Raw genomic sequence first — 25910 nt, forward strand, 5'->3', positions numbered from 1 at the left:
ATATCCAGTTAAAATGTTTGGTTAAAAAAAGCGATCATTTTCCTCTGGCTGGTATTTGAACAGGGCCTGGCTTGAGTAGGCTACTCAGTGGAAAAGGACTCTGCATTTTGTTATGCCTGCAGGAAATTCAAATCTGCATCATCGGACGCGACCTTCTCCATTAAGGGGATTCAATGATTGGAAACATGCAATCGAAACAGGCAAGGGCTTAAGTAAGCTTGCTTTTGAAAAGGACCTCACTCACAAGTTTAAGTCCGAGTGGAAGAACACTTTGATGAGGAGGTTCTGCTCGGAGAAACGCCGCCTCCCGCTGTACTGACAGGAGGGACTGGATAGAGTACCGGTAGGTTCAAAGTCTGTGTGTGTGTGTGTGTGTGTGTGTGTGTGTGTGTTTGTGTGTGTGTGTGTGTGTGTGTGTGTGTGTGTGTGTGTGTGCCTGCGTGCGTGCGTGCGTGTCTCATGGCAATGCATATATCTCTGTTGACTGCTTTAAAATGCAATGTTTGAGAGATGCTACTGGTGTTACATCTAATATGTTGTATAGTCAAGTGTTTTATGGATATTCATAAAATTACTTCTATGTAATGTGGTGTAGGCTATCTGGTCATATTGCTGTTGGTTATGTTTAACGTGATGATTACGTGCAGCGCGAATAGAGTATACATTATTTTAAGTATACGTACTGTAGGCTAATAATGTGCCCTCCCATGCATTTCATATGCCCCCCTTAAGACTGAGGTCTGGCGACGGGTCTGTATAGGCCTACATTGAGAGCAACAACAAAAACAGAGTCAAATGACTTGTATGTGACACAGCCTACTTAACAATAAAGCTGATTCTCATTAAAGACGTCTGTCAGACACTGCTTTTCATCAAATGGAAAATAGACACATTTTTGTTAACTTTGTGGTTTTGAACATATTTCAGCCATTACTGACAATGTCATTGGTTCTAATGGAAAAGTAGTGAGATTGTTTATTTAATACATTTGGCAAAACTGCATCCAAGTTGAAACAGTTTGACCAAAATAGGCAATGAATTTGTTATTTTAAATTGCTAAAATTGACTGAGGAATAGAAAATGTACACTGCAAAGTGAGGTATTATTTTTTAAATCGCTGTGTACGAATGGATGAAACAACTATAACCGTCAGATACATACGTCATCTTTGACTTATCGTCGCCTCCCAGTGGTCGAAAAGTGTCTTTTTTTCTCCCTCTGGCCGTGTTCCAAATCTGGATTCTCCAACACAACAGAGATTACTTCTTTGTTTTTAGTTTGTTATCTTAATTTGATATCTAAAACATGTAGGGGGTTGTTGCACGACGTGTATATAGTATAATACTCGACAACATGTGAAAGCTGTATAAAATAAGACACAAATCTGTAATTGTGTACAGCGCGCGCGTCGACTGTTACCGCGAACGAGCTTTTAAAGACCCCGGCGCGTGCGCCCGAGCTTGTTGCGAGGGGTGATCGGATCGGGGCCGCGCGCGCAGGAAGGCTGATGATCATCACAGAGACTCGTCACGTCACGGATCCGCAGCGACCGATAGAGATGCTGAGGTGACAGGCAGAAGGAGAAAAGGGACGACCATACTCAGACATATTTCACCCTCCGCTCGTTAATTTCTAACACCGCCGCCACCTTTTTTCATGGACGGTTTGCTCGCTATGGGATTCCGCTCATTGTCGTTCCCGCCGCCTCCGAACGTAGAGGATTTTTGGTAACCACACCCGGCTCTTCTTTGGATCAAGGATTGGCAGCAAAAGACCCGAGGTAAGAGGATTCAGAAATAGAGAGGCCGTGCTATGCTTCTTCTTCTTCGGTTTCGCCCCTTTTCTACCACCCCTAAACACCCAAATCGTTGTCGCGTGCCGCTGCATGTGTTGACTATGTTATTCTGCGTGTTGTCAGAGTTTACAGTCCAACCTCCCACACGCCAGGCAAGATGAGGTTGCGTGGCCTGTTTGGACGGCCAGTGTGCGTGGACGCGCCTGAGTAAATCTGCTGTGGCAACCAACTAGCTATGCAACAGCTCTCCACAGCAAAGCCAGTCAGTCAGTCAGTCAGTCAGTCAGTCAGTCAGTCAGTCAGTCCGTCCACTCCAGTGAGGTTGGTGGTTTGATTTCTGGAGACTGACAGCTGGCTTGACAAATGTGTTGGGACATTGCTGCAGCTTGCTCCCTGTCACATCCCAATATAAACTTACCCGAGGTTTGTGTTTTTGCTTCTGTTTTGCACAAATTGCTCTTAAAATGAAGGACTTGAGGCGCCGCTCATTAAAGCAATAACCCAAAAGGAGTACTGCTCTTTAGGTGAGTGCATTCTTGATGGCTTCAGTGGAGCCATTATGCCACACACATTCACACACTCATCCTTTACTGTTTCTTCAGACTGGATCAGTTGCATCCATGCTGTGCTTGAGGGCCTTCCCACGCTGGCTCCTCTCCAGGGCTTGACCAGCACACAGTTGACCAGACACTTATTTCATCCAGTCACGTTATTCTCACACAAGTCATTTGTGTTGCACATGTACATACTGCTTTTTGTCAATATTTACCAAAAAAACATATTCACTATTTAGTTTTTAAATGGAGGAGCAGGAGAAGTCCTCTGTGGGTGGGATCACTCATTGACATGTCATGATTCTCTATGAAGCTGTAAAAAACATGCAGCTTCCAGCAGACCAAAAGGGCAGAGGCGAGCCAAGCTGCAGTCAGCAAATGAAAATGGCACTGCACCATCGTCTCCGTGGATATGCGGGGGGTCAGAAAGTGTGATTCATGATGAGACGGGAGCTGGTTGTCACACATTGGTTTATTATTTGGTCCAAAGTCTCCTCCTGGGCTGTTTTTTTTTAAATTCATTGATGGCGGTTTGTATGGAGGAGGATGAGGAGGAGGAAGAGCAGAGCCATATGAGGTGTGAGATTAGTCACAGCGGGAGGCAGCCTGGCTTGTGTGCATATGTGTGTGTGCTTATGCAATGTGAGTACGAACATGTCTTAGAGTGATGTGTGTTGGCGAACCTGTTATATGCAGTCTACGGGGCAGTGTCCCAGTGCTCTGTGTGTCCCAGTATCTTTCCTGCTTTGCTGGGCACAAGATGGCTTAGACATCTCCAGACTCTTCACCTAAAAGTATAGGTTAGGTTGTAAAGGTTATGTTAGGCAGCAGAGAACTACCAAAACATTCATGCTTTCTTCTATATCTTCCACGCTTTTGTTTTTCTCACATTCACACTCTTAAGCTGTAAAGGTTAAATGTCAGCCATCTCTGCCAAATTACTCACTCATCATGCTGTGATTATAAAGAAAGAAAGGCATCATGCAGGATAGTTGTGATGTGATAGAACAAGTGATTCTCTCTATGATAGAAGGAAAAGGGTTGACCTTGCAGTCCTGACACTAGACTCACAGCACAGGTTATTTAATCATTGTTTCCAGCGAGTCTCTCTCATCCCTTTATGGTTCAAAGGGTTTTGTGCAGTAAGTTTCTTCTATGGTTTTTATGTCAGGCTCCCGGTGTTTGCCTGGTCACCGATTGGCATACTTGTTTTCTTTACCTTTTTTTTTACCTGTATTTATTCAGGGAAGGTTCACTGAGAGAAAATCTCTCTTTTGAAGGAACGACCTGTCACATTCACACAGTTACACATTCATAGCAGGACGCTGCCCAGTACAACCATGGTCTGATCTGCTGGCCACTGAGCAGCTCCACTGGAGGATCGGGGGTTAAGGGCCTTGCTCAAGGGCTCCTGGGTTGTGGTAATGAGGGAGGGACAAGCGCTGCTCAGCCACTTTCCGCACCCAGTTTTTTTTTTTTTTAATCCAGTCGGTCTAGGGATTGAACGACTCTAACTTTTAGGCCACCAATGCTACTAAGAATAATAATATCAAGAATTCCACTTTTTGTTGTTGTAATAAGACAGCTCTCACTTGGTTTCTGTGTGTATAAAAATATAAGCAGATGCTACACATGAGGAGAATATACAGGGTTTATGTTGCTAGAAACAGTTTGGTTCAGCTTGGGCCAGTATGGCTTTAAAGAGAGGCGTGTGCACAAAACATGGCGCAAAAGCTTAATTTAACACAACTTCTGTTCCCTTTTGTTTCCAATGTTTTTGGTCGCTCCACCACTTGGTCTGGTCCAGAGTGAAATGTCTTCATGTTCCCCATAGGATGACCTGTAAGAACTTTGGTAACCCCTGACATTGTATCAAGTGCCATCAGGCCATCATTGGTTTATTTGTCAAATACTTACAAAACTAATGAAATCCACCTCAGCCTCAACTGTACTTTCCATTTCAGAATCAGAATCAGAAAAGGATTTATTGCCAAGTAGGTAACAGTTAGAAGGAATTTGCCTTGGTGGTTGCTAGTGTGCCTATCACCAGACCAAACAATGCACAATAGATGTGTGATTGAGCGTTGGTCTGGTGAGTCTGCTCTGTATTCTCTCTGAAGAGACATGACCCACGAGCATAGTTCAAATGACTCTGTACGCAATTGGATAGTCCTTCAACCAATCAGATCAACGATCCGGGTGACGTAGAAGCGACAGCGGCATCAACGGGTTGCTGCCGGGGATGTAGGTTAGCTGTGCTTCGGTGGCGTTTGGTGGCCACCGCTATGTTGAATGTAAACAAGAAGCTGCTTGGTCGCTACTCTATCGGCATCGTGTTAAACCCACCAATAGCGCGCCAGGTAGACAAGCCAGTTTGTGATTGGTTCCCGCAAGATTGTGAACTGAAGCAGGAGAATTAAAATATGCAGGTCTCCAGGCCGAGCTGCAGGGCAAAATCAAATTGTCGGCAGAGTAAGCGGGGTTCGGCCAGTCTATGATACAAACATAAACATATTAAACATTAATATAAAATAAACAATAAATACAGAAACAAATACATACAAAATAGCTGTTTAACACAAGAAAGAGGCTGAATGGTTTAGTGCAGGATGTGCAAAAATGTTTAGGGATGTGAAAAACACTAACGTGTGAATTAGCAGATGATAGCATACTAACACGCTAAACCATGTACATGCCTCCATGGTAAAACAAACATTACCTGTTAAAAATCAGCATGTTAGCATTATTGTGTTGTGCATGCTGACCTTAGCATTTAGCTCAAAGCAGCCTTGTGCCTAAGTAGACTAACAGAGCCAATAGCATGGCTGTAGACTATCAGTATTGCTAATTTTTAGGCACACAAGCTTCATAAGATTTGAAAGGAAAACAGCAATTGTGTGCTATTTTTCTGTGGATTGCTCTCAATGGTTAATTAAAGTCTCCCTGTTCTCAAGGTCTCCTCTTAAACCCCCTAGAAAAATATTAATTCATCCATAATTTATCTTAATAAAGTTGCACTATGAGCGGGATATTTCATTATTCATGAAATATAGATATAGATTGTGTGTTTTACATTTATATTATATTAAAATGTTATCATAATCTTGATCAGTGTTCATAGTTATTCACATAAGTCCAGACATTATGATAGGCAATGGTAATACATATTAATTACATCCTTGATTCAGTCTGTGCGTAGGAGTCCATACAACTGCTGACTCTCAACCCCGGGTCACATTTCATGCTTGTCATTTCAATGCTCTCTAGTGTAATCACGCTTTGCCCGCTTCCATTTTCCAACCTCATCCTAGTGCATGATGGGATGGATTGCCTTCTTGATTTGAGGGTCATGCCCCCTAACCAAATAGTGTTTTGAAGGCTCGTTGTAGACGCCTGCACCCAGTGTGCAGAATGATGAATTTAAATGAGCTTTGCTTTGAGTATTTGAAGCCAGACTTACCAGTGTGTGCTCTCCTGAGGAAAGCTTCTCCATAGATGTTGTATAATACAGGAGTGTACACACACCTTTTTCCAGTGGAAACTCCATTTAATTCTTGCTGTTCAGATGGGGCGGCTGTGGCTTAGTGGTAGAGCGGTTGCCTGCCAATTGGAAGGTTGGTGGGTCAATATCTTGAGTCCCTGGATCCCTGTAGTCAGGCCCATGTTCAAGTGTCCTTGGGATACTGAACCCCGAGTTAACCCCGATGCTGCGCCATCAGAATGTGAATGTGTGTGAGGTCTTATCTGATAAGCAGGTGGCACCTTGTACGGTAGCCTCGGCCACAGTGTATGAATGTGTGTAAATGGTGAATGGTTCCTGTACTATGTAAAAGCGTTTTGAGTAGTTGTTAAGATTAGAAAAGTGCTATATAAAATACAGCATTTACAGCTTGCTCGTGCAACACGTACAATACACGTATTGATACATCTGATACTGTAAGTCACCCTTTATAAAGGCTTCGCAAGTTGTTACTGATGGCTTTTATTATGAACAATTTACTAATGTTTTGCAAATCAGTTGCAAGCCATGAATAAGCAAAAACGTTTAAGTGTCCAGACAGCAAAGAAACCCTCCAGCAGGACAGTTGTGTTTTAAGATCTTTAATTTATTGACATTTTGGAAAAACCTGCAAATTATGGTATTTTCAACTTCTCAATGTGTATGATTGCAGTCTTGGTGGCTCCGTAGAGGATACGAAGAAAGACTCTTCCCAATTTGGCAACCCTAACCTTGCTTATAGTAAGAAAGTAAGTCAATTTATTTATAAATCGTATTTCAAAACCAATGTAACAAGGCACTGTACTGGTCAACATTTATTAAAAATAGAAAGTTATAAAAGCAGGAGATAACAATGTAAAAAAACAAAGAAAAAGAAAGTAATTATAATATTAAAAACTATAAAACAGGGCGCCCGGGTAGGTCAGTTGGCGCCCTTGTATAGAGGTTTACTCCTCAACACAGCGGGCCAGGGTTTGACTCCAACCTGCGGACCTTTTCTGCATGTCGTTTCACCGCCCCCCATCCCCTTTTATGTCTTCAGCTGTCCTGTCAATTAAGGCCTAACAATAATCTTTATAAAATAAAAGGCAAACAAAAGTATAGCGATAACAATATCCAGAAAGGCACAACACACATTACAGGACAAAATGCAGACGAAACAGATGAGTTTTTAACAGCTTCTTAAAAACATCGACTGACTCTGCATTTTTTACACCTAGGGAACATTCCCGAGGTTGGGAGTGGTCACCTTTGGTTTTAGGCCTTGGTCAGCAGATCTCGGTGGCCTCACCCTGGTTAGGGGACACAACAATTCAGAAATATAAATTGGGCCCAATGACTATATGTAAATGATTTATAAACTGTAAGTCAATTATTCATAAACCATTAATAATTTTAAAAAACTCAGCAAGCCAACTTACAAACCTTTTATATACGGGGGCATTAGCATAACTGACTAATTTACATCTGTGAATTTGGGGTCCCAATCTGAAAAAAAAATTCAAAACTCTGCTGGTACAGTGTAACCTCATTTAAAATAATTATATTATGAGGAATTTTAGTTATGGTGATACACATTTCTAAAACCTTGAATTAGTATTACATGTACAACTTATATTAACAAAAATACAACTTTATACAGTTCAATATGATGAACATCAGTGTATTTATAGAAAACATATACTGCTGGATCTGTGAGTGAAGTATTTGTTTTAGCTCAAAATAATAATGCTTTCTTTTTACCATGATGCAAACTGTGCATGCCCTATTAGGCAACCAGAGCTAATGCAAAATTAGGCAGATTAAACAGTCTCATTATGTCTGAAAAGTACGTTCTTTATGAGACCTGATCCTTGGCTGTCATACACAGAAGATAAATGGTTGGGAAATTGATACTAAGATTAAGCCTTTTTGTAATCTAAGATGCAGGACTTTTGTCTGCGGGTTGGTGGGACAAGTTTGTCTAGAAAGACAGCTGCTGGCAGCAGGTGTGGCAGCTGCAGGGATGGTCAAGGATCTGAAAGCTCCAGCCATTAAGCCAGGGGTTTAACTTTGTCTCTCAACTGGGTGGACTTTTAAAAGCCTTCGCATGTAGCCATTCGTTTTTCATATTCAACTCTATGTAACATCCTTGTTAAACACCCAAGAACACTATCTCAAGATGATGAAGTTATCAGTTTACTGCAGATTAGCTTAAATAACCAGAATTCAACTCATTTATTCCTCAGTTTCTGACAGTTGTGTGCCTCTTGGGCTTCCATAGGGTTCTCCATCAAGGCCCAAATGCCCGTCCCAGTCTGAGGCCTGCTGGTCGAGGGGGAAGCAGTAAGGACAGCGTCCCTGGCTCTGAGACGGGATGAGCGGGGGAGTGGAGCAAGTTGACATCCTAAGCGTGCTCTCCCTGGTAAAGGAACGATGGAAAGTGGTAAGTGACGTGTTATCCAGAAACAATAGTCAGAGTGTTTGTCCAGCCCCATCACTGCCTGTCCATGGCTCACCCTCTGACCCACCAACAACAACTGTTTGTTCATCAAACAATGCTTTCCGCTGCCTATGAGTCCTGCTTTCCTTTTAAAGTATCTCACCTATGGCCCGGACAGTTTGGGGTCGTGTATCTCTCTGACCAGGTGGTGAGCCGTATGGGAGATCCAAAAATAGACTGTTAAGCTATTTGTGGCAGTGCAGTGTGCTATAGGCAGCAGCAGCAGTGCTCCCTGAGGGCCAACGTCTCTCACTGCTGTGCCAGCCTGGGTGCCATGTGAGGCTGTTATTCCTTACTGGCAGCCTGGCACCACTTCCTGTCTTCTACGGAGCAGAGTTACATAACAATGCTGCAGCTTTTTCCACAATATTAGCTCCTAGTGCAACACAAAACTCTGTGTGTGTCTGTGTGTGTGTGTGTGTGTGTGTGTGTGTGTGTGTGTGTGTGTGTGTGTGTGTGTGTGTGTGCGTGCGTGTGCGTGTGTGTGTTTACAAGTACTGAGGTGAGAGGGAAACAGTAATACTGTTGGGGGCAATTTGAAGGAGTGAAATAATAAAGAGAGCGTTAGGAAATTAATCACATACTGTACTTTCAGTGTCAGTATCAGTGCAAATCAAATGCTATCAGCACCAGGTACACATACTATTCACAAGTGAGCTAATTACCTATTCACATGTATGCCTGTCAAAACTGAGAATTTTCTTTTGTAATTTCTTTTTTTGTGCCAGTAAAGTGAATATTTTGGGGGTGCCAGGAAAGCTCACCTAGTAGAGCAGGCACCCATATATTTGTCCAATGTCCAAATCTAATCTATAAATACAGACTGTAGATTACAGTTCTACATAGTGCGTACATACGGTAGATTATAGTGTATATAAACAAAATATTTTTGGTTTATTATAACTACAAAAAATAGAAACATCCTTGAAATAATTGTAGATGTTTAAAAATAAAGTCAGTATACAGTGCATGCATACATAATTATTAAAGGGTATCATACCAACATAGGTGTTGTACAACGCCTAAATCAATGGTATCACTTGCTTCTAATTTACCTTCAGGCCTACATGAAGGTAAATTATTTTGTGAAGGTAAATTATCTTTTTTATAAAGATTAAAAACATTTGAACCTTCCCATAGTTTTTATAAATGTAACGTTTTATGGGCGTCTGGGTGGCTCACCTGGTGGAGCACCTGCCCATGTTCAGAGGCTCAGTCCTCAACGCAGTGGCCACAGGTTTGGTTCCGACCTGCGGCCCTTTGCAGTATGTCATTTCCTCTCTCTTTCCCTTTTCATGTGTAAGCTGTCCTATCCAATGAAGGCCTAAAATGCCCCAGTTTTTGATGTTTTATAAACTCACTGTCAATGCACAGACTGTAAATCTGTTTTTTTCATATGAAGTTCTTATGCAATATTTCATTGTCTTCCTTTAGGTGAAGAAGATTGGGGGTGGTGGGTTTGGGGAGATCTACGAAGCGGTGGACTTGCTGACGCGGGTCAGCGTGGCACTGAAGGTGGAGTCTGCCCAGCAGCCCAAACAGGTGCTCAAGATGGAGGTCGCCGTGCTCAAGAAGCTCCAGGGTGAGTCGAAATGGATTCAGTGGATTTGGTTACATTTCTGGAATTGATTGAGCCTCCCTGGCACCGTGTGACCTATTGAAAACTGGACACTACAAGTATCATTCTTGTCGAAAAAAGCAAATGCTTAAGAGAAGTGAAATAATAATTTCTCCTGGATTGATAAAACAAATGTAAAAGAAGCAGACCAATTTAGCATACGTCATGCAGGGATAGCCTTTGTGCATCAGTTAGCATAGTATAAAAATCTACCTCTCTGAGACCAGATAGTGATCATCTGATGCAACAGAAAAAACTATTTGTCCCAGAGTTCAGCTCAGTTTGCTTCAGTCTGCAGTGCCAAACACACTTTCTTTCAGCAGATAAAACATTCTACCGTTCACATATCGTATGTTAATCGGGGTTTACGTGTTTGAATGTAAAAGTTACAGATGACAGAAACAGCCGAGACAGAGTACTAGCGCAAGAGGAAGTATATGTTTGTGTGCCTGGACACTCCCAACGTCTCAAAGCAGAGACACAGGATCAACACAAGAAGGCTCTGTCGGGGGGGGGGGGGGGGTAGTTTTTCTCCTGTGTCTTTTTTAACCTTGTCTTTTTCCCCTCATCTCTCCCTTCCTGCCTTTCGACTACTACTCCTTTTTCTCTCTCTCCCATCTGAGAGGAAAATCAATGAGCTGAGATCACGTTTGCTGTCTAATAGCTGCGGCCTCAGGCATCATGGGTTTGTTGCTTCCTGAGGGAACCAGATGTAACTTGAAACTCCAGCCCCTACCCCCCCAAACATTGCTGCCATAGCAGTTAAGAGTAAACATCGTCCCAAGGCCTTATAAGAAGACTGATGGGTCACATCAAGATAATAATAACTTCTTTTGTTTTTGATTTGGATCCTTATTTGGATTTTTTTCATAAGAATCAGGCAAATCTTAAAAGTAAAAAAGTTTTTAACATGGAGGTTTTGTTATTAACCATTTAGATTTACTGCGCTCTGAAGGGTTTGGGGCGTGGCTGCAGTTCAGCTGCCGATGCAGCAATGTTCTTTGACCACTCCAGAGCACACACTCATTTACTCACGTGCACACATGTGCACTAGCACACAAGGCAGTTCATGCACATGTATAGACCTGGAGTTATGTGCTATAGCCTATACATCACCAGGGTAGTCATACAGGGATGCAGGTGATGGGTAGGCAGTGGGCTGTAGAGAAGCAAGGGCAGGGAAATATGAACGTGCACGTCATCATGATTCACACAGCAGCACGCCTCATCTTACCATCAAATGATGCAGCCGGCGTCAGGTAACTGCAGAAGTGACCTCATCTTCTCCTTTGAAAGTATCCTGAACTCTCTTCTCCTCCTTTATTTCTCAGGTAAAGACCACGTGTGTCGCTTTGTGGGATGTGGCCGCAACGACCGCTTTAACTACGTGGTGATGGAGCTTCAGGTTGGTCTGAATGCAAAGGACTTAATGCCTTAAAATAAGCACTCACTTTTAACAGATTTTTCGAGCCCAGTGTGACACATCAAACTAATAAATCCCTGTCCACAAATTTGATAAATTATTAAATGTTTAGGAAATTTAGTAAGAATTAGGATTAGAATTTTAGATTAGATTTTTTTTGGATTTAAACCAAGACATAACAACACAACTACAAATTAATGACAGGATGCGGCAGGGGGACTACGGTGTTTAAGCTATTTCACGCCTGTGTTTCCGTCTGACACATGTGACCACTGAGACACACACATGGAGGTGGTTTAACACCAGCGTATACACACACATCTTTCAGCGCAGATACGCGCCCATACTTTCCATATCAATTATTCTTAAACGGAAAGGGATATGATGGAACCAAAACTGGAGTACTAGGTCCAGCGAAGACATTTTCATAATTATGAAGGGAGGAGGAAGATATATATACAGTATATGTATGTGTGTGTGTGTGTGTGTGTGTGTGTGTGTGTGTGTGTGTGTATGTATTTTTCATCTTTTAAGTTAATTCCACAGAAAATGTTACAATAACCATAAAGGACTTGTTTCCTTACGTTTCACCCCAGACCCCATGTCCCACATATACTGTTGCAAGTAAGACAACAGTGGGGATATTTTGTGCACACACATTTGACTGTACACATAATGCAAATGTACGCACATATGTGCATATGTATTCATTCAGATACATAGACAAAAAAAGAAGATACAAACAAATAAATAAATAAAATAAAAAAGCAATGAGATATCCCTCTCTTGTCTTTAAAGCACATAGGCAATGGTACACCGATAGAGAATGCAAAGCAGTGGCACTATAGATCACATATCATTTAAAATTAGTACAATTAGGAGGAATCAATGTTGCGCTTGGCCTTCAACCTTAGTTTAGTAATGTAATTAACCATGGGCCCCCAAACAGACTTGAATTTTCCCACTGACCCCCTGAACTGTATTTCATTTTCTCCAGAGATAGTACATTATGAAAGAAAATCTTTGGAGGAAAATGGTTACTTCCACTCCAACAATATCCTTCTACATGCTAATAGGGATGCAATACCACCTCTAATTTTCCTCCTCAATATGTGATGGCCAGGTAATACTCCAAATAAGGCAGTTTCTGCACATGGAATCAACAGCTGCTGTGTTCCTAAAGGGGGATTTATCAGACTCACTTAACTGGTACATGTGCTCTCTCAGGGTCGGAACCTGGCTGACCTGAGGAGGAGTATGACCCGAGGAACCTTCAGCATCAGCACCACCCTACGTCTGGGACGGCAGATCCTGGAGGCCATAGAGAGCATCCACTCTGTCGGCTTCCTGCATCGCGACATCAAACCAGTGAGTCACAGTTAGCGGGGTGAAGTAGCCAACATTTTCTGCCTGGCTCTCATTTCATGACCTAGCTTCTATAAATTCCTGACAGATGAGAATATTTGTTATTTCTGCTGTCTGGATAGTGTTTGTGACACTTTTTTTTTTTTATTGCTGGCTGCTAGTATATTGGCTGATTCAGTATTTTGTTGCACTTACAGTAAGCTGGCTCACTGTGTGTGTTGGCTAAACGTCCAAAATGGAAGTGAATTTAAACATCTTTTGTCGTCTGAGCTGCTGTATTTAATTATATTCTTCCATAGGAACACATGTATTTCCGCCAGGGCTACATAAATATAAATATACATTATATTACATACATATTGCTTTTACACATACATGATTTCATTCTTCTTTTAACCATTGACTCCTGTTTTTCTGCTTCAGTCCAATTTCGCAATGGGCCGCTTCCCAAGTACCTGTCGAACCTGCTACATGCTGGACTTTGGTTTAGCTCGTCAGTTCACCAACTCTTGCCAGGAGGTCCGACCTGTAAGAGCCCTGCTTTGTTACTGAGTATATACTGAGCCTAACATTACACTTATCATTATTGATGAATAATAGCCAAGTTTTTTCTTGGTGTAATATGATGTGAGATGTCAACATGTTTTGCTTGTTGAGCTGTTTGCAACTGAAATAGATATATGGAGGTTAGATGAAAGATTGGTGGAAATTCTTTTCATTTTTAGGGGTTATTTGTAGCCAAACATCTTTAATTAAAATACATTTGTATCAGCATTTATTGTTTGTTTCTGTATTTGTTTTTCAGCCACGTCCAGTGGCAGGGTTTAGGGGAACAGTCCGCTATGCATCTGTCAATGCACACAAGAATAAGGTCAGTATCTAGCTTCCCTGTACCGCAGCTTATGTGCTGTCCCACATGTGTTTATTCCTGCTCTTTCCACGTCTTTCTCTTTTTTTGTCAGGAGTGGTTGTTGATCAAATATAATGTCAAATGTAATAAAATAAGTTGAACTCAACCCTGGTGTAATCCTGCAGGAGATGGGTCGTCACGATGATCTCTGGTCTCTCTTCTACATGCTGGTGGAGTTTCTGGTTGGTCAGTTGCCGTGGAGGAAGATCAAGGACAAAGTAAGTACAACCAGTAATCACTGTCCTTCACGGAACCTAAACACCCTTGTCCAGGTAGCTGTAAGTAATGAGATGTGACAGGTGTGTGTATGTGTGTTTGTTTTCACTCCCAGGAACATGTGGGGAAGCTGAAGGATACTTACGACCATCGTCTGATGCTCAAACACCTGCCGGCAGAGTTTGGCGTGTTCTTGGAACACATCTCCAGCCTCGACTACTTCACTAAGCCTGACTACCAGGTGACTGGGCCAAGACATGGTGTCTAATTTGGATTTACAGTATTTAGAGTGTTTTCTAATTACATAGTAATGGTTCAGCAAATGAGTTTATTTCAGTAAAGTTTGCAGTGCATAATCTAGAAAGTATATATATGTGTTTTCAGCTGTTGTTTGAAACCCTTTCTTCGAGGATTCATGGCATTAAATGTCACTTTATGAGGTTTTTAACATTAATATGAGTTCCCCCAGCCTGCCTACGGTCTCCCAGTGACTAGACATGGCAATAGGGGTAGACCAAGCCCTGGGTATCCCTCTCTGCCTTTGAGAAAATGAAAGCTCAGATGAGCCGATCTGGAATCTTGCTCCTTATGAGGTCGTAAGGGGAAAGGTTACCTCCCCTTTCCCTGCTTTGCCGGCCCAGACAATTTTGGGCCGCCCATGAGAAAGAGAGAGACATCGTGGCTTTCAAACAAGTAAAGTGGCAGTTGGTCAATTCTACACCCCCCAGCCTCCTCCTGCCCCCCCTCTCCCATCCTCAATAGCTACACACTCAGAAATGGCACATACTAAGGACAGCTCAGTGTGGGACTGGCTCTAGTGGCTGTTATTCTGCACCAAGGAAAAGAGACCTCAGATATGTTATTAGGGGATCACTAAGGTCTTTATAAAAGCATCCAAAAAGCATCATGTCATGGGACCTTTAATAATGTATTTTCATGTTGTTACAGCTGCTGATGTCAGTGTTTGACAACAGCATGAAGACCTATAATGTTGTGGAGAATGACCCTTATGACTGGGAGCGGACCGGCACTGATGGCACTTTGACAATCAGTGCCAGTGCCACAACACCGCAACACCACACCCGCCTCACTCCGGCACACATGGGGTACGTTACACTTTTAGTAGAATTACAGTAAATGTAGGTGTTATTTGTATTAAATACTGTAAATAACTATGGTTGACAATATCACACTGTCCTTTATAGCCTCAAACATTAAATAATATTAGTACCTTTTGTTGCCCCAGTATGGCGAATGCCTCACTGATCCCTGGCGACCTGCTGAGGGAAAACACAGACGAGGTTCTGCAGGACGAGCAGCTCAGCGACGTGGAGAACAACCCCGCTCCAGAGCGCCTGCCGGGCTCTCCCCTCCACCCACACCGCAACCAGGAGGCTGATGTTTGGGAGGAGCTGGACCGCAATCGTAACCGCATCAGGACAGCAGTCTGGAAGGTAGACTATAATAAAACACCTCAAGTGCTCTCAGAGATTTGATACCTCACTTAAATTCTATTTTTTTAGTCAATAATCAGTCACTAAAAAAATGGACTGCTTTCCGTAGGCGGAGGAGGAACATAGCAACAACCAGGGCAACCATGGACATCAGAGCCCCTATGCTGGGCCAAGCCTGGGTTCTCCAGTCAAACTGCACTCTGAGGTGGTGGCTTCGGACCGAGATGCCCCCCTGCTGAGGAAGCTACGCAACATTCATAGTTTTGAGCTAGAGAGGAGGCTTGGCCTAGAGTCCAAGCCCAGTCCAGAGTGCTTCCTGGAGGCCTGGTACGTTAACATCATTTATTTCCTACATTTTTCTGAGGATAGAGCACAGAATAGATTGTTTGCAACTGTCTTGTGTCTATACAGCTCAGGGAAGCAGCAGCTTAGCACCCAGCACCAGGAGAAGGAGGCTGACAGGGCTGCCACCATCCCAGTAACCCAGGGTCCAGCTGTACCAGGCGGGGAGCGTCCTGACAGGATCTGGCACTATGATGAGGAGTTTTTATCTGGTGGTGGTTCTCCCAAGCCAGCATCCTGTGGATCTCTAGAGCAGGGAGAGGGGGCAGCCATCAGCAGGGGCTTTGTTGCCCTCAATCTGAGCTCTGGGAGGCAGGACATTGATTCAAGGGAGTGGGTGATGGTGGATCTGCCCAGTGGCTCTCCAGGAGCTAAGGCTACCACCAGCCCCTCGGAGGAGGATGAGGAGCCAGAGGTGCTCCAGCCAGGGGATCAGTCTCCTGGATGGGAAAAGGGCAATCCAAGCCGTCAACCTGCCAAAGCTAAACAAGAAAGCATGACTTCCTCCAAGGGAAGTGCAAAAGTGGACAAGTTGGAGATAAGCGTGGACCCAGGAGGGGCTCTGCCCCCCGTCACTCCAACCAGCCCAGCGGAAGCTCTGGCTGAGGGAGTTCTCACTCAGGTAAGTAATTTCATTTGACGATCATCTCACAAGATGGCATACATACTGACTGTAGTCAGCATTTTACAAAGTTAAAAAGCTGTACAGAGTCAGAGTTCTAGCTTTAGAACGCCAATGCTAATACCATACAAGAGTCAGAGTTCCACCAGCTGCATCTTGCTGTAGTTTGAAGCTAAATGTTACTGCTTTATGTTTTCTCGCTTATTCGCTTGTGTTTATTTGTTAAAATAAAAATATATTTGTGTAACAAATGCAGAGCTTTTCCTCAGATCACAGCATGGGGGGGAGGGGGTGGAAGAGAGCTTATGCCTTTGAAATGCACTTTGATTTGTGTAAGAAATGCATAATTTTATCTTATTTGCAGACATTTGCTATGTGTTTGGTTTTATTTACTGCATAAAATAATACTTAATATGCTTTGGTTTGCTTAGTTTAAATAAATATACCTTGGTTTGCTTAGTTTAAATTACTTTTTGGCTATTTTACTTTTTATAACTTTCAACCAGCCCACCAAAATCCTGCTCAATCAAGTTCAACATGAACTGCTTTTACACAATTTGTGTTTTTGCACTGCAAGAGGATTAACTGTCCCCTCATTCTCTCTGACAACCAGAACAACTTCCTCCAAGTAAATAATGTAAACGGCCTTCCCAAAATCAACCTACCTAGCCTCTGTATTCCTTCCCTAGCCTAAGATCACCCACTTATTTTTTTAATCCTTTCGTCGCTTTTCCCGTTCAAAACAACTCAACATCGTGCTCCCCGCCTGCTTGTCCTACCTCACAGCACTTCCTCCATACCTTCTCCATCTTCTCACTTCCTCACTAGTCTCACAACCCCTCCTCTCTCCACCTCCCACTTCTCTCCTTCCCCTCTCTTAGCTCCCCACCTCTCCTCCGTCCCTGCCTGAGGAGGTGGCCATCCGGACATCCAGCCCCATCCCTCTGCGTTCTCCCAGCCCTCACACACTCCTGACCACCTTGTCGGACCCGTTGCACCTGCGCCAGCCGCCGGGCATGAGGCGCAGCCTGTCGGCTGACCAGCAACACCGGGAACGCCCCTCCTCATCCTCCTCCTGCCACGCCTCCCTACCACTGCCACCAAACCCTGCCCCCGGCACCCGCTCACCCAGTCGCAGGAAACTGCCAGCCATCCCGGCGGGTGCTGCCAACGCCAAGTTTCCCTCTGTCATACGCATCACTCGTGCCCAGCTCCAGCAGGTGATGAGCACAATCTAGTAAAAAAACTAACTCCATTGAGCTTCCTCTACGTCAGTAGCAATACACCGGCTGGCTGTCAACGTTTTTTTGTTCTTTCTTTTTTGTTTTTGTTTAAGTTGATTATTTTTTGGCTTCTTTGTTCAGTTTGTTGGCTTATTGTGTTGTTGTGGGCAGTTCTCTCCAGAAACCACGGGGCATTGTGCAGGCCAGACAGAGCATGGGTCAGATGTGTCTGAACATGTGTCCTTGTGATCTGAATAGGGGTGTGTGTTTGTCTGATTGTGGCATGTGTGTTTGGAATGTCGAGTCATGACTTCAGGTTGCATGGTCTCTTTTGTTTCAGATCGTCTTTGTCCTTTCTATCTTTCTCTTTCTCTCTCTCTCCCTGTATTTGTTCCTCACCCTCTCTTCGCTGAAGCCCCCTGCGAAGTTGCGTGAACGTTTCCTGTCCTACTTGCTGGTTTAGTACTCACAGCTTGACTGACACTGCCATAGCACTTGTGTGTTTCGGTCTGATAATGGTAGCTATGGTACTGCATGCTGTTGCCAAACTAATCACCATTTATTACCCCATATTATAAAATTCTTCTCTTTTCACACATCTGCATCAGGCTCTTGCTACAGAACTACAGCACAACTCGACATGTTGTAGTCTATCAGCAACATGCCTTTGACAATTAGAATGTTATTCCCATTTATAGTAAGGTTAATTTTTTAAGTAACACCTGTCTGTCTTTCTCCTTCCTCCCATTTCTCCACCTCCCCCTCCCCTCCAGTTGACAGCTCAGCGTCCCTCTGGGCTGTCCTCCCAGTTAGGCTCGGACAGTGCTCCACAGTGCCTCCTGCTGGAGAGGCGTGGTGAAGCTGAAGCTGAGTCTCAGCAGGTCCAGGAGCACACAGAGGACATCAGCTCCCCCCAGGACAATATGCCCACCCATCCAGGGACACCCACAGACCCCCTGGCTGAGATGCAGGTCAATGGAGACACCCAGAGCAAAGCTCAAAGCCCTGCGTCAAACCGTGTGTCTTCCCCACGCTCTCCCCGTTCTCCACACACGCCTCCTTGGCGTTCGCCTTCCTCTCCATGCCCTCCCGGCTCTCCACGCTCTCCTGGCTCTTCACGCTCTCCTGGCTCTCCACGCTGTCCTGGCTCTCCACGCTCTCCTGGCTCTCCACGTTCGCCACGCTCTCCATGCTCTCCTCGCAGCCCTGTGTTTGCCAATGGCCACCTCTCCCCTCCTGTTTACAGCCAAAAGGATTTAACTAATGGAGCATTCCCCAAGCTGAAAGACCCTGAAAATGATTCTGGCCCGACTCCCTGTGCCACAGAGCCTCAGCTAAGGGGGGAGGGGAGCAGAGCAATAGACCATGCCCCAGATCAGACCAATGGACCAGCCTCCTTATCCCCGGCTGCCCCTCGTAAGGACCCTAGCCGGAGGCAAAGTCGCATCCCAGTCCTTGAGCCCTCCAGCCTGCTGGAGCTCCCGCCTGCGGGGTCTGCTAAGGAGAAACTCCTGCAGAAGAAAGCTAACCACCAGGGCCCGGTCCCCTCTCCCACTGCCTCACCGTCCCTCTCTGATAGACGTGGCCCCTTGGTGGCCTCCCTAGCTAGGGACCCGCTTTCCTCCACCTCTGATCGTTCTCAGGAAGAGGACTCTCTTATGGGCTCCCGGTCTGACCGCCAGGGAGACGATGCTCCTTCCCTCTCCTCCTCATCCAGCCCTCTGTCCCGCAAGAGCAGGATCCCCCGTCCTGTTCATTCAGCTTCTTCCGCTGAGCAGCTGGCTGCCCAATTCTTACCCCGCCCGCCCCCTGGAAAGCCACCTTGCCGCCCCACAGCGGAGGGCAGGTAATTAATCTGCAGCTTTGCTTTTTATGGATCAACATTTTGTGGACACAAACCATTACTGTTCTCAACATTTATGATGAAAAGCAAAAAAGACAGCATAAGGATGTGAAAAAAACATGAAATTATAACTTAATTCCCTTTGCTGAGTGATTCATGTAATTAAAGGAATCTCTTGGACATTACTTGGTTATTTATGCTTTTTGGCAGATAGTGAAATAAAATCATGGATGCTGCTGTCATGCCTATACGCTAAATGTGATACAGCCAGCCAGCAGGTGTTTAGCTTAGCTTAGCATAAGGACTGAAAGCAGGGGAAAACTGCTGACCTGGTTCTGTCCATAGCTACAAATCCACCTCCCAGCACCTAGAGCCGCTTGCTTCCAGTCATTAAGCTAAGATAAGCTAAGCTAACGACTGGCTGGCTTAGTTAGAGTGATAATAACAATTTCATCCAAGTCACACTTTCATTTATCAATGTACAATGGGTATGATTTAAAATATATGACTTGGCTGTAATTCATAACCTGCTCTGCTTTTTGTACCCATTCAGGCTCAGGCGCTACCGCATCCGAGCTGGCAGCAACAGTGACTCAGACCTCCTGACATGCCTTGCTCAGCTGATGCATGGTTCCCGTGGCTCCCCCCTTCACCATCGCTCCACAGCCCAGCACGGGGGCTCCAGGATGGGCATCTGCAGCCTGACAAGCTCTCCGCACCACCACCGCAGCTCCAGCGCCTCCCCGCGCAGCTCTTCCTCCCTGCAACGCTCCGTCAGCTCCTCGCCCTCCCGCCACGAGCACCGTGGCGGTGGGGGAGGGGGTTGCCTTGGCCGCAGCCGCTCGCCTCCGAGCTTCTCTGGCTCGCCGCCTCCACGCCGCTTTTATACTCACCACCAGGAGACGTGCTGCAGCCGCCAAGCTCGCACGGGCCCCTTTCACCTGTCCAGGGGAAAAAGCTGTAGCCGAGAGGGCAAGTGCTCCAGCAAGCTGAGCAGATAGTTGCCCACCAGGTCGTGCTCCAATAGCAGAGAATGGGAAGATTCTGAGTCTTCCTGTAGAAGTTTCCCTTTTCTGCCATCCGTCTGAAACTTGTCTCACTGTTTCCCACTGTTCTCTTCACTCCTTCAATTTGCACACAGGGTTTGACATTCATTTATGTGCCTAGCTATAAAGGAGTACTCCAGCTATTTAGTATTGAACTTCCATAAAGTTGGAAAAGAGACTTGAGATTTAAAAAAAATGAATGATTGAAATCTGTGCGGCAGAAGCTGAGATATCCAGACTTTTGTCCTTTAAGTACAAAAAGTGTTGATTTCCACATTTCCCACAATGCAACTCAATAGCATAAGTGGCAAATTTTTTCATACCCCTCCGAATTGTTATGCAGACTTTCTGTTAAAAAGTCTCAGGCCTCACAGGCTGACTGCAGATGAGTAAACCACAGAAAGTGTGTAAAATCGGTGGAGTGCCCCTTTAAGAGAACTTATTAGACAAGCGATGTTGACATGTCAGGGTCCTCATTTTATTTATATTATCATGTTGTAGAGCAAAAGAGTTTAGCTGATAAATTAAATGGTGATTTCCCAATGCTGCTGTACTATAATATGTAAGTCAATAGAGAGTTGGACCAGTGGGCACATAAATAAATCATATTCCTGTTAATTCATCTTCATGCCATGCATCCTGCTCCACAGTATAATAAAATGTATTTATCCCCAGTAACAATGCACTTGGATTATACTGATGGAATATCAGTACAGCTAATCACAATGTACGTAAATATTGGCCTGTGGTTGACTCAGTTATCTCCTCTGCATTCGGAGATTGCTGGCAGGGTATACTATTTACCTTATGCTATATGTGAATGCGTAAAGCCAGAATTTGTGTACAGTTGTATTTATTGAGATATTTATTTTGATGCTTAGCGATGCTTACGACTCCTACCCTCTTCTGTGTGATAGTGGATGTATGGTTTTGTGTCACTCATATTAGTTTTAACTGTTTAAATCGAAGGGATTACTCCAAAGGGACCCTTTTAATACAATCAATCATGTCAAGTGCTTGAGGACACACACCTTTTTGTGCCTACTGTGTTGCTAAGAGGGAATCAAAATGTCACACTGATTACAGGTTAGAATTGTGGTAGTGGTAGTGGTTCAGTAGCAGTAGTAAGCTTAAGCAACACAAGGTACATTACTGATGAGTAATGTTCAGACACAGATGTTTGTCTCAGCGTGTGCCTTGGCACTTTGGGCAGCTTGAGGATTCGCTCCGTTTGTAATTAGACAAAAAAAAGGAGCAAAGAACCTGTGCCAGCCGTTAAAAGACGACCCTTTTCACAAGTATTCTTTTAGTGAAGAAGAGGTAGCAACACAAATGTTTGTAAATCAAATATAATTTGAGCAACACAGTTTACTTAAGTAGCTATTATTTGTAATGACACAAAGGAAGTATTTCAAGTAAAAACCAGTCTTAGCCGTCCTGATATATATATCAGGTCAGTGTTTGAGACAGAAAATGTGAATTTCAGACCTCAAAAACATTTTATCAAATGCTATTAGATATGGAGGCCATATGTACATATATTTCTCACACCAAACTGATGTTCCATGCTTCCATGTGCAAGAATGTTATTTTTGCTTCTCCTGCACTGGAGAATGTCTTTTATATAGTGACATACAGTATATCTGTGCACAAGGGAAAGGAATCAGAGTATTGTTTGTGTTTGATTTAGTTAGAATTCCTCACTGAAACTCTTCTCCACGACCTGCTCCCACTCCTCCGCTTGTACAATACTGTAAAATAGCTTCAGCTTCCTTCCAATACTCCTTTTTTGCATGCTCAACAGTGAAAACAAACAATCATCTACTGAGTAAAAAGCTGCGCACCACTTACCGTCACACGCCATCTATCTTGTGAAGATTTTAACCCAGCGGTGACATCATTACCTTTTGAATCTATATATTTTCTTTCCCTATTCCTCCTCCCACCTGATGTATGACTAGTTTTCTGCGCTTCCTGCACTGACTTGGGATGACTGTGTTGCTGGAATATGATAGACTGCATTTTTTTTAAGCAGTGCAACTAGCTGACATGATGCCCAAAAGAAATAACCAGAAAAATAAACAGAGGGGAGTAGACTTTGCTGTGTTTAACACGCTTGTAGGAAACAAAACAAGAGTTGAAAGCCAGTCATAGCCTTGAGTAGGACATGGCTGCACACATGGACAAAGGGAAAAAAAATCACCTTGCCAAAAAAAACTATTTTGATAGATTTTGCAGATGTAGGTTGACTTGAGATATGATGAAAATGGGAGCATATAGAGATTGAATGGGCCCATTGCTTTGCAGATATATAAAGTTGTGTGTTTGATGCAGATCTTGCAGATACCTGCGCTAGCCTCACAGAGCAGCTACGATGACTCATCCTGAAGGCAGACAGCGTTCAGTCAGTCAGTCGCCTTAATGTTTCCTCTCTGCCCCTCTGTGCATAGCGAGGGATGACTGAGCCTTGTCTGTGTTGGAGATCATTCCACTATACCACCAAGCCAAGCCTTCCGGTCCCTTCTCTCTCGTGTGTAAATGGCATGTGCTACCATGCCTGTCAGCGTGGTCAACATACAGTATTAGACTCAACATGCTTACAACGCTGTGCGTCTACCGGAGAACTCCCTCTTTTTCTCTGAGAATTCACGGGGTCATTTATCGATCGACTGGGGGAAATGGAAAAAAATGTCAGGGTGCAGCGTTCATGTGTTGGTTAATGATGTTAAACGGGGCGTGCCAGTTCTACATGTCGCCAGGAATCAATCTTTCGAATCCTCCCTCTTTCAACTTTCCATTTCAATCTCACAGATTTCAAGATATTTCAAGCTTCCAAACATCAGAACATTGTTGTGCGGACTTTTAATAAATACTTGTAAAATATGGAATAATTATTTAAATAAAATAATTATTGTAATACCATAAGTTATAAGCTAACAGTGAAAAGGGAGGAACAGACACTAAACAGTGCTGCTGTTTTTTTAAAAGATTATAAGATTTCTTCTCATGTTTCTATTTTAATTATTATTGCACATAGCTGGTGTGAAGTTGTAGTACTAGTATTACCTTCCAGGTGAGATTTTCTTTGTCACTCTTTAAAGTGGCCCGCTCATAGAAAGGTGTATCTAATAGGTATTTATAGGATCTTGCAGGGTAACAGATACCCATAGGCCGATAAGAACAAACACGGCTGTTTTATTTTATTTTGAAAGGTGAGATGAAAACTAATGAAAGCTTTGGTGTGCACTGGGAAACTTCTCATGTCATAACATCGGATTACTTGTTGGTAACTTATAAATACTTGACAGAAATTATTTATTGTGACATTTTGCTAATTTGCCCATCCATCATTTAACTTCAATTTGTCTGGATTTTTTAATGGTTGATATTTTTGTGTTGTAATGTATGTCATGGTTTTGAAATGTAACTTTACAGTCTCAAGGAAAGAATGTAACAAGTGGGAGTTTTGCATTGTACATAACTGTAATTATTTATGCTTATTCTATCATGTGTATCATATCAATGCCTTGTACAGTGGTTTTCTTTTTTGTTTTAAAATTATTTTGTATTTTATTTTTATAAACTGGTTATAAATAAAATACTCATTCCGCATGCAGACAGAATCTTGTGAAAGGTTTCTGTTTTACTTCTGAATTATTTATTTTTATTTACTCGACTGTTGTTTTGTTTTTACATCTTCAATGATAAAAAAACAATCAGACCGATTAAGATTCTAAATTAATACAAAAGATACAATCAAAATACCCCCAAAAAAGCGAAAAAATGAAATTTGTGAAAGATTTAAATTAAATGTATCAAATGAATCATATCTTTTGGAGTAGGAAGATTACAGTGAAAGTAAGTAACTTTTGTTACAGTAAGTGAATGTGCTTTAATTCAAATCACTAAATAGTCTTCAAGCAGGGTTGTCAAACTACCGGTCTGCGGGCCAATCTGGCCCCCCCAAAATGTTTTGTGGTGAGTCCATCCTGCAAATCAGTTTTTGTATATCTACTGATCTTTACCATTTTTTTATTTTATAGATTATTCAGCAAGTAAAACAAAATCAATAAAAGTTGTATAACAAACTGCACCTAACTGTCCAACTCTTCAATAAAAACAGCAAGGCACAGTCAGAGAGCATTATCTCATAAGGTTAAATGTGACCGCTACCTAACTCCTCTGCAATGGCGAACCCAACTTCAGCAGCCTTACACTACTGAAATAATGAAAAGCAAAGTGACAGGTAAGAGGAAGAAGAGGGAAAGCTGTATCAGAGATATACCCCCATTCAGAATCGCCTGCCACAAATGCTTTATTGGGTCCAGTCAGATGACTGAGAGGACTACTCTATATCTCCGACTGGTCATTTTAAGCATTTAGGTTGAAGAAATTCCTCTTTACAAATAGATGATATTTTGTATGTTTGTTTCTAAAAGAAAGTCATGTTTTTAACATGGAGATCAAAACACTGTACAAGAAAGATCCCTCTGAGCAGCAGTTAAGAATTAATTGGTTAATTCATTAAAGAAATTGGAGGCTTGGCATCAAAATGTGTGCAGATTTCAATAGGAAAGGGTTTCTGTTTCACTATCGATACAAGCTGGAATTAACAGGTGTGCTGCTTTGGCAAAGATAGACTTCAAACTGCACAGTAGAAATCAAAGGTTAGTCTAGGGTTAGCATTATTGGGATTGGATTACAGAATATCAACTGAACAAACTGGCAGATCACAGTTGAAACCTTTACAACCACTGAGTAGAATGCAGAGGGACCGACTGAACCCCAAGTTGCCCCTGATGCTGGGCATCGGAGTGTGAATGTGTGTGAGTGATCAGGTAGCACCTTGTATGGCAGCCTTGGCAACAGTGTATGAATGTGTGTGATTGGTGAATATATCCTGTATGATGTAAAAGCGCTTTGAGTAGTCGTTAAGAATAGAAAAGCGCTATATAAATACAGTACATTTAAATGAGAGTTTGTTGTGTGTGATACATTTTTATTTTTTTACATGCAGACAAAAAGAACAGAGATCCAAACTGAACAAGAACAACCCCCTCCCACCCTCTTAGCTTTTCCATAGGTTAATAGTTGATGGTTTAGCTTTGTTTATCCTTGCTGTAGTAAGCTCAATCAAAACTAGGCTATGTCTAAGAAATACACCAGCCACTGTTTTATACAAAGCGAGTGAGGGGGGGAGCCAGCACTGAACTATCATTTTCTTGGTTGCAGTTGAGCAAACTGTACTGTTTTCTTAATCTTTATTTTGAAATAGACATTATTGGAGGAAAGAAGAAAAACATCTACATAAAAAAATTGTTAAAAAAAGCAACCCTTACTATTCAAGAGGTAGAAACCCCCTGTAGGAGAGAACTACCTCGCCACTGGCCCCATCCACTTTAAAGTAGCGGAAATGACATAGACAGTTACAGAAGAAAGGACCACGGCAAGGACTGTCAGCTTGTGTCAGCCGCACCACACGTATTTGGTATACGTCATACGCATTACGTGCCTTCGT

General features: G+C 43.2%; 1 protein-coding gene across 3 annotated transcripts; it reads left to right on the top strand.

Moving 5' to 3' along the window:
• The first annotated feature begins 1461 nt into the window (after positions 1 to 1461).
• ttbk2a (tau tubulin kinase 2a) lies at positions 1462 to 22581 on the top strand. Of its 3 annotated transcripts, XM_034858090.1 has the most exons (17): positions 1462 to 1780; positions 4314 to 4343; positions 8112 to 8273; positions 9765 to 9912; positions 11280 to 11353; positions 12599 to 12739; positions 13160 to 13264; positions 13542 to 13607; positions 13772 to 13864; positions 13978 to 14103; positions 14811 to 14968; positions 15109 to 15316; positions 15426 to 15643; positions 15728 to 16280; positions 17162 to 17500; positions 18277 to 19349; positions 19900 to 22581. In XM_034858090.1, exons 3-17 carry the CDS (start codon positions 8205 to 8207, stop codon positions 20345 to 20347), a joined length of 3819 nt encoding a protein of 1272 aa, XP_034713981.1. In that variant the 5' UTR covers positions 1462 to 1780; positions 4314 to 4343; positions 8112 to 8204; the 3' UTR covers positions 20348 to 22581. The 3 variants fall into 3 exon arrangements, with proteins under 3 accessions (XP_034713981.1, XP_034713980.1, XP_034713982.1); XM_034858089.1 differs by lacking the exon at positions 4314 to 4343 and having other exon boundaries at positions 1463 to 1780; XM_034858091.1 differs by lacking the exons at positions 4314 to 4343; positions 17162 to 17500 and having other exon boundaries at positions 1464 to 1780.
• The last annotated feature ends 3329 nt before the right edge of the window (positions 22582 to 25910 follow it).

This window comes from Etheostoma cragini, chromosome 20, assembly GCF_013103735.1.
Source record: "Etheostoma cragini isolate CJK2018 chromosome 20, CSU_Ecrag_1.0, whole genome shotgun sequence".
In the NCBI taxonomy this organism is placed as follows: domain Eukaryota; kingdom Metazoa; phylum Chordata; class Actinopteri; order Perciformes; family Percidae; genus Etheostoma; species Etheostoma cragini.

Bases quoted from the DNA above. Each gene is read 5' to 3' on its own strand.
- ttbk2a (XM_034858090.1), top strand. From the start codon at position 8,205: ATGAGCGGGGGAGTGGAGCAAGTTGACATCCTAAGCGTGCTCTCCCTG. The intron at 12,740-13,159 runs GTGAGTCACAGT...TTTCTGCTTCAG, and splicing joins TGCATCGCGACATCAAACCA to TCCAATTTCGCAATGGGCCG. The intron at 13,265-13,541 runs GTAAGAGCCCTG...TTTGTTTTTCAG, and splicing joins CTTGCCAGGAGGTCCGACCT to CCACGTCCAGTGGCAGGGTT.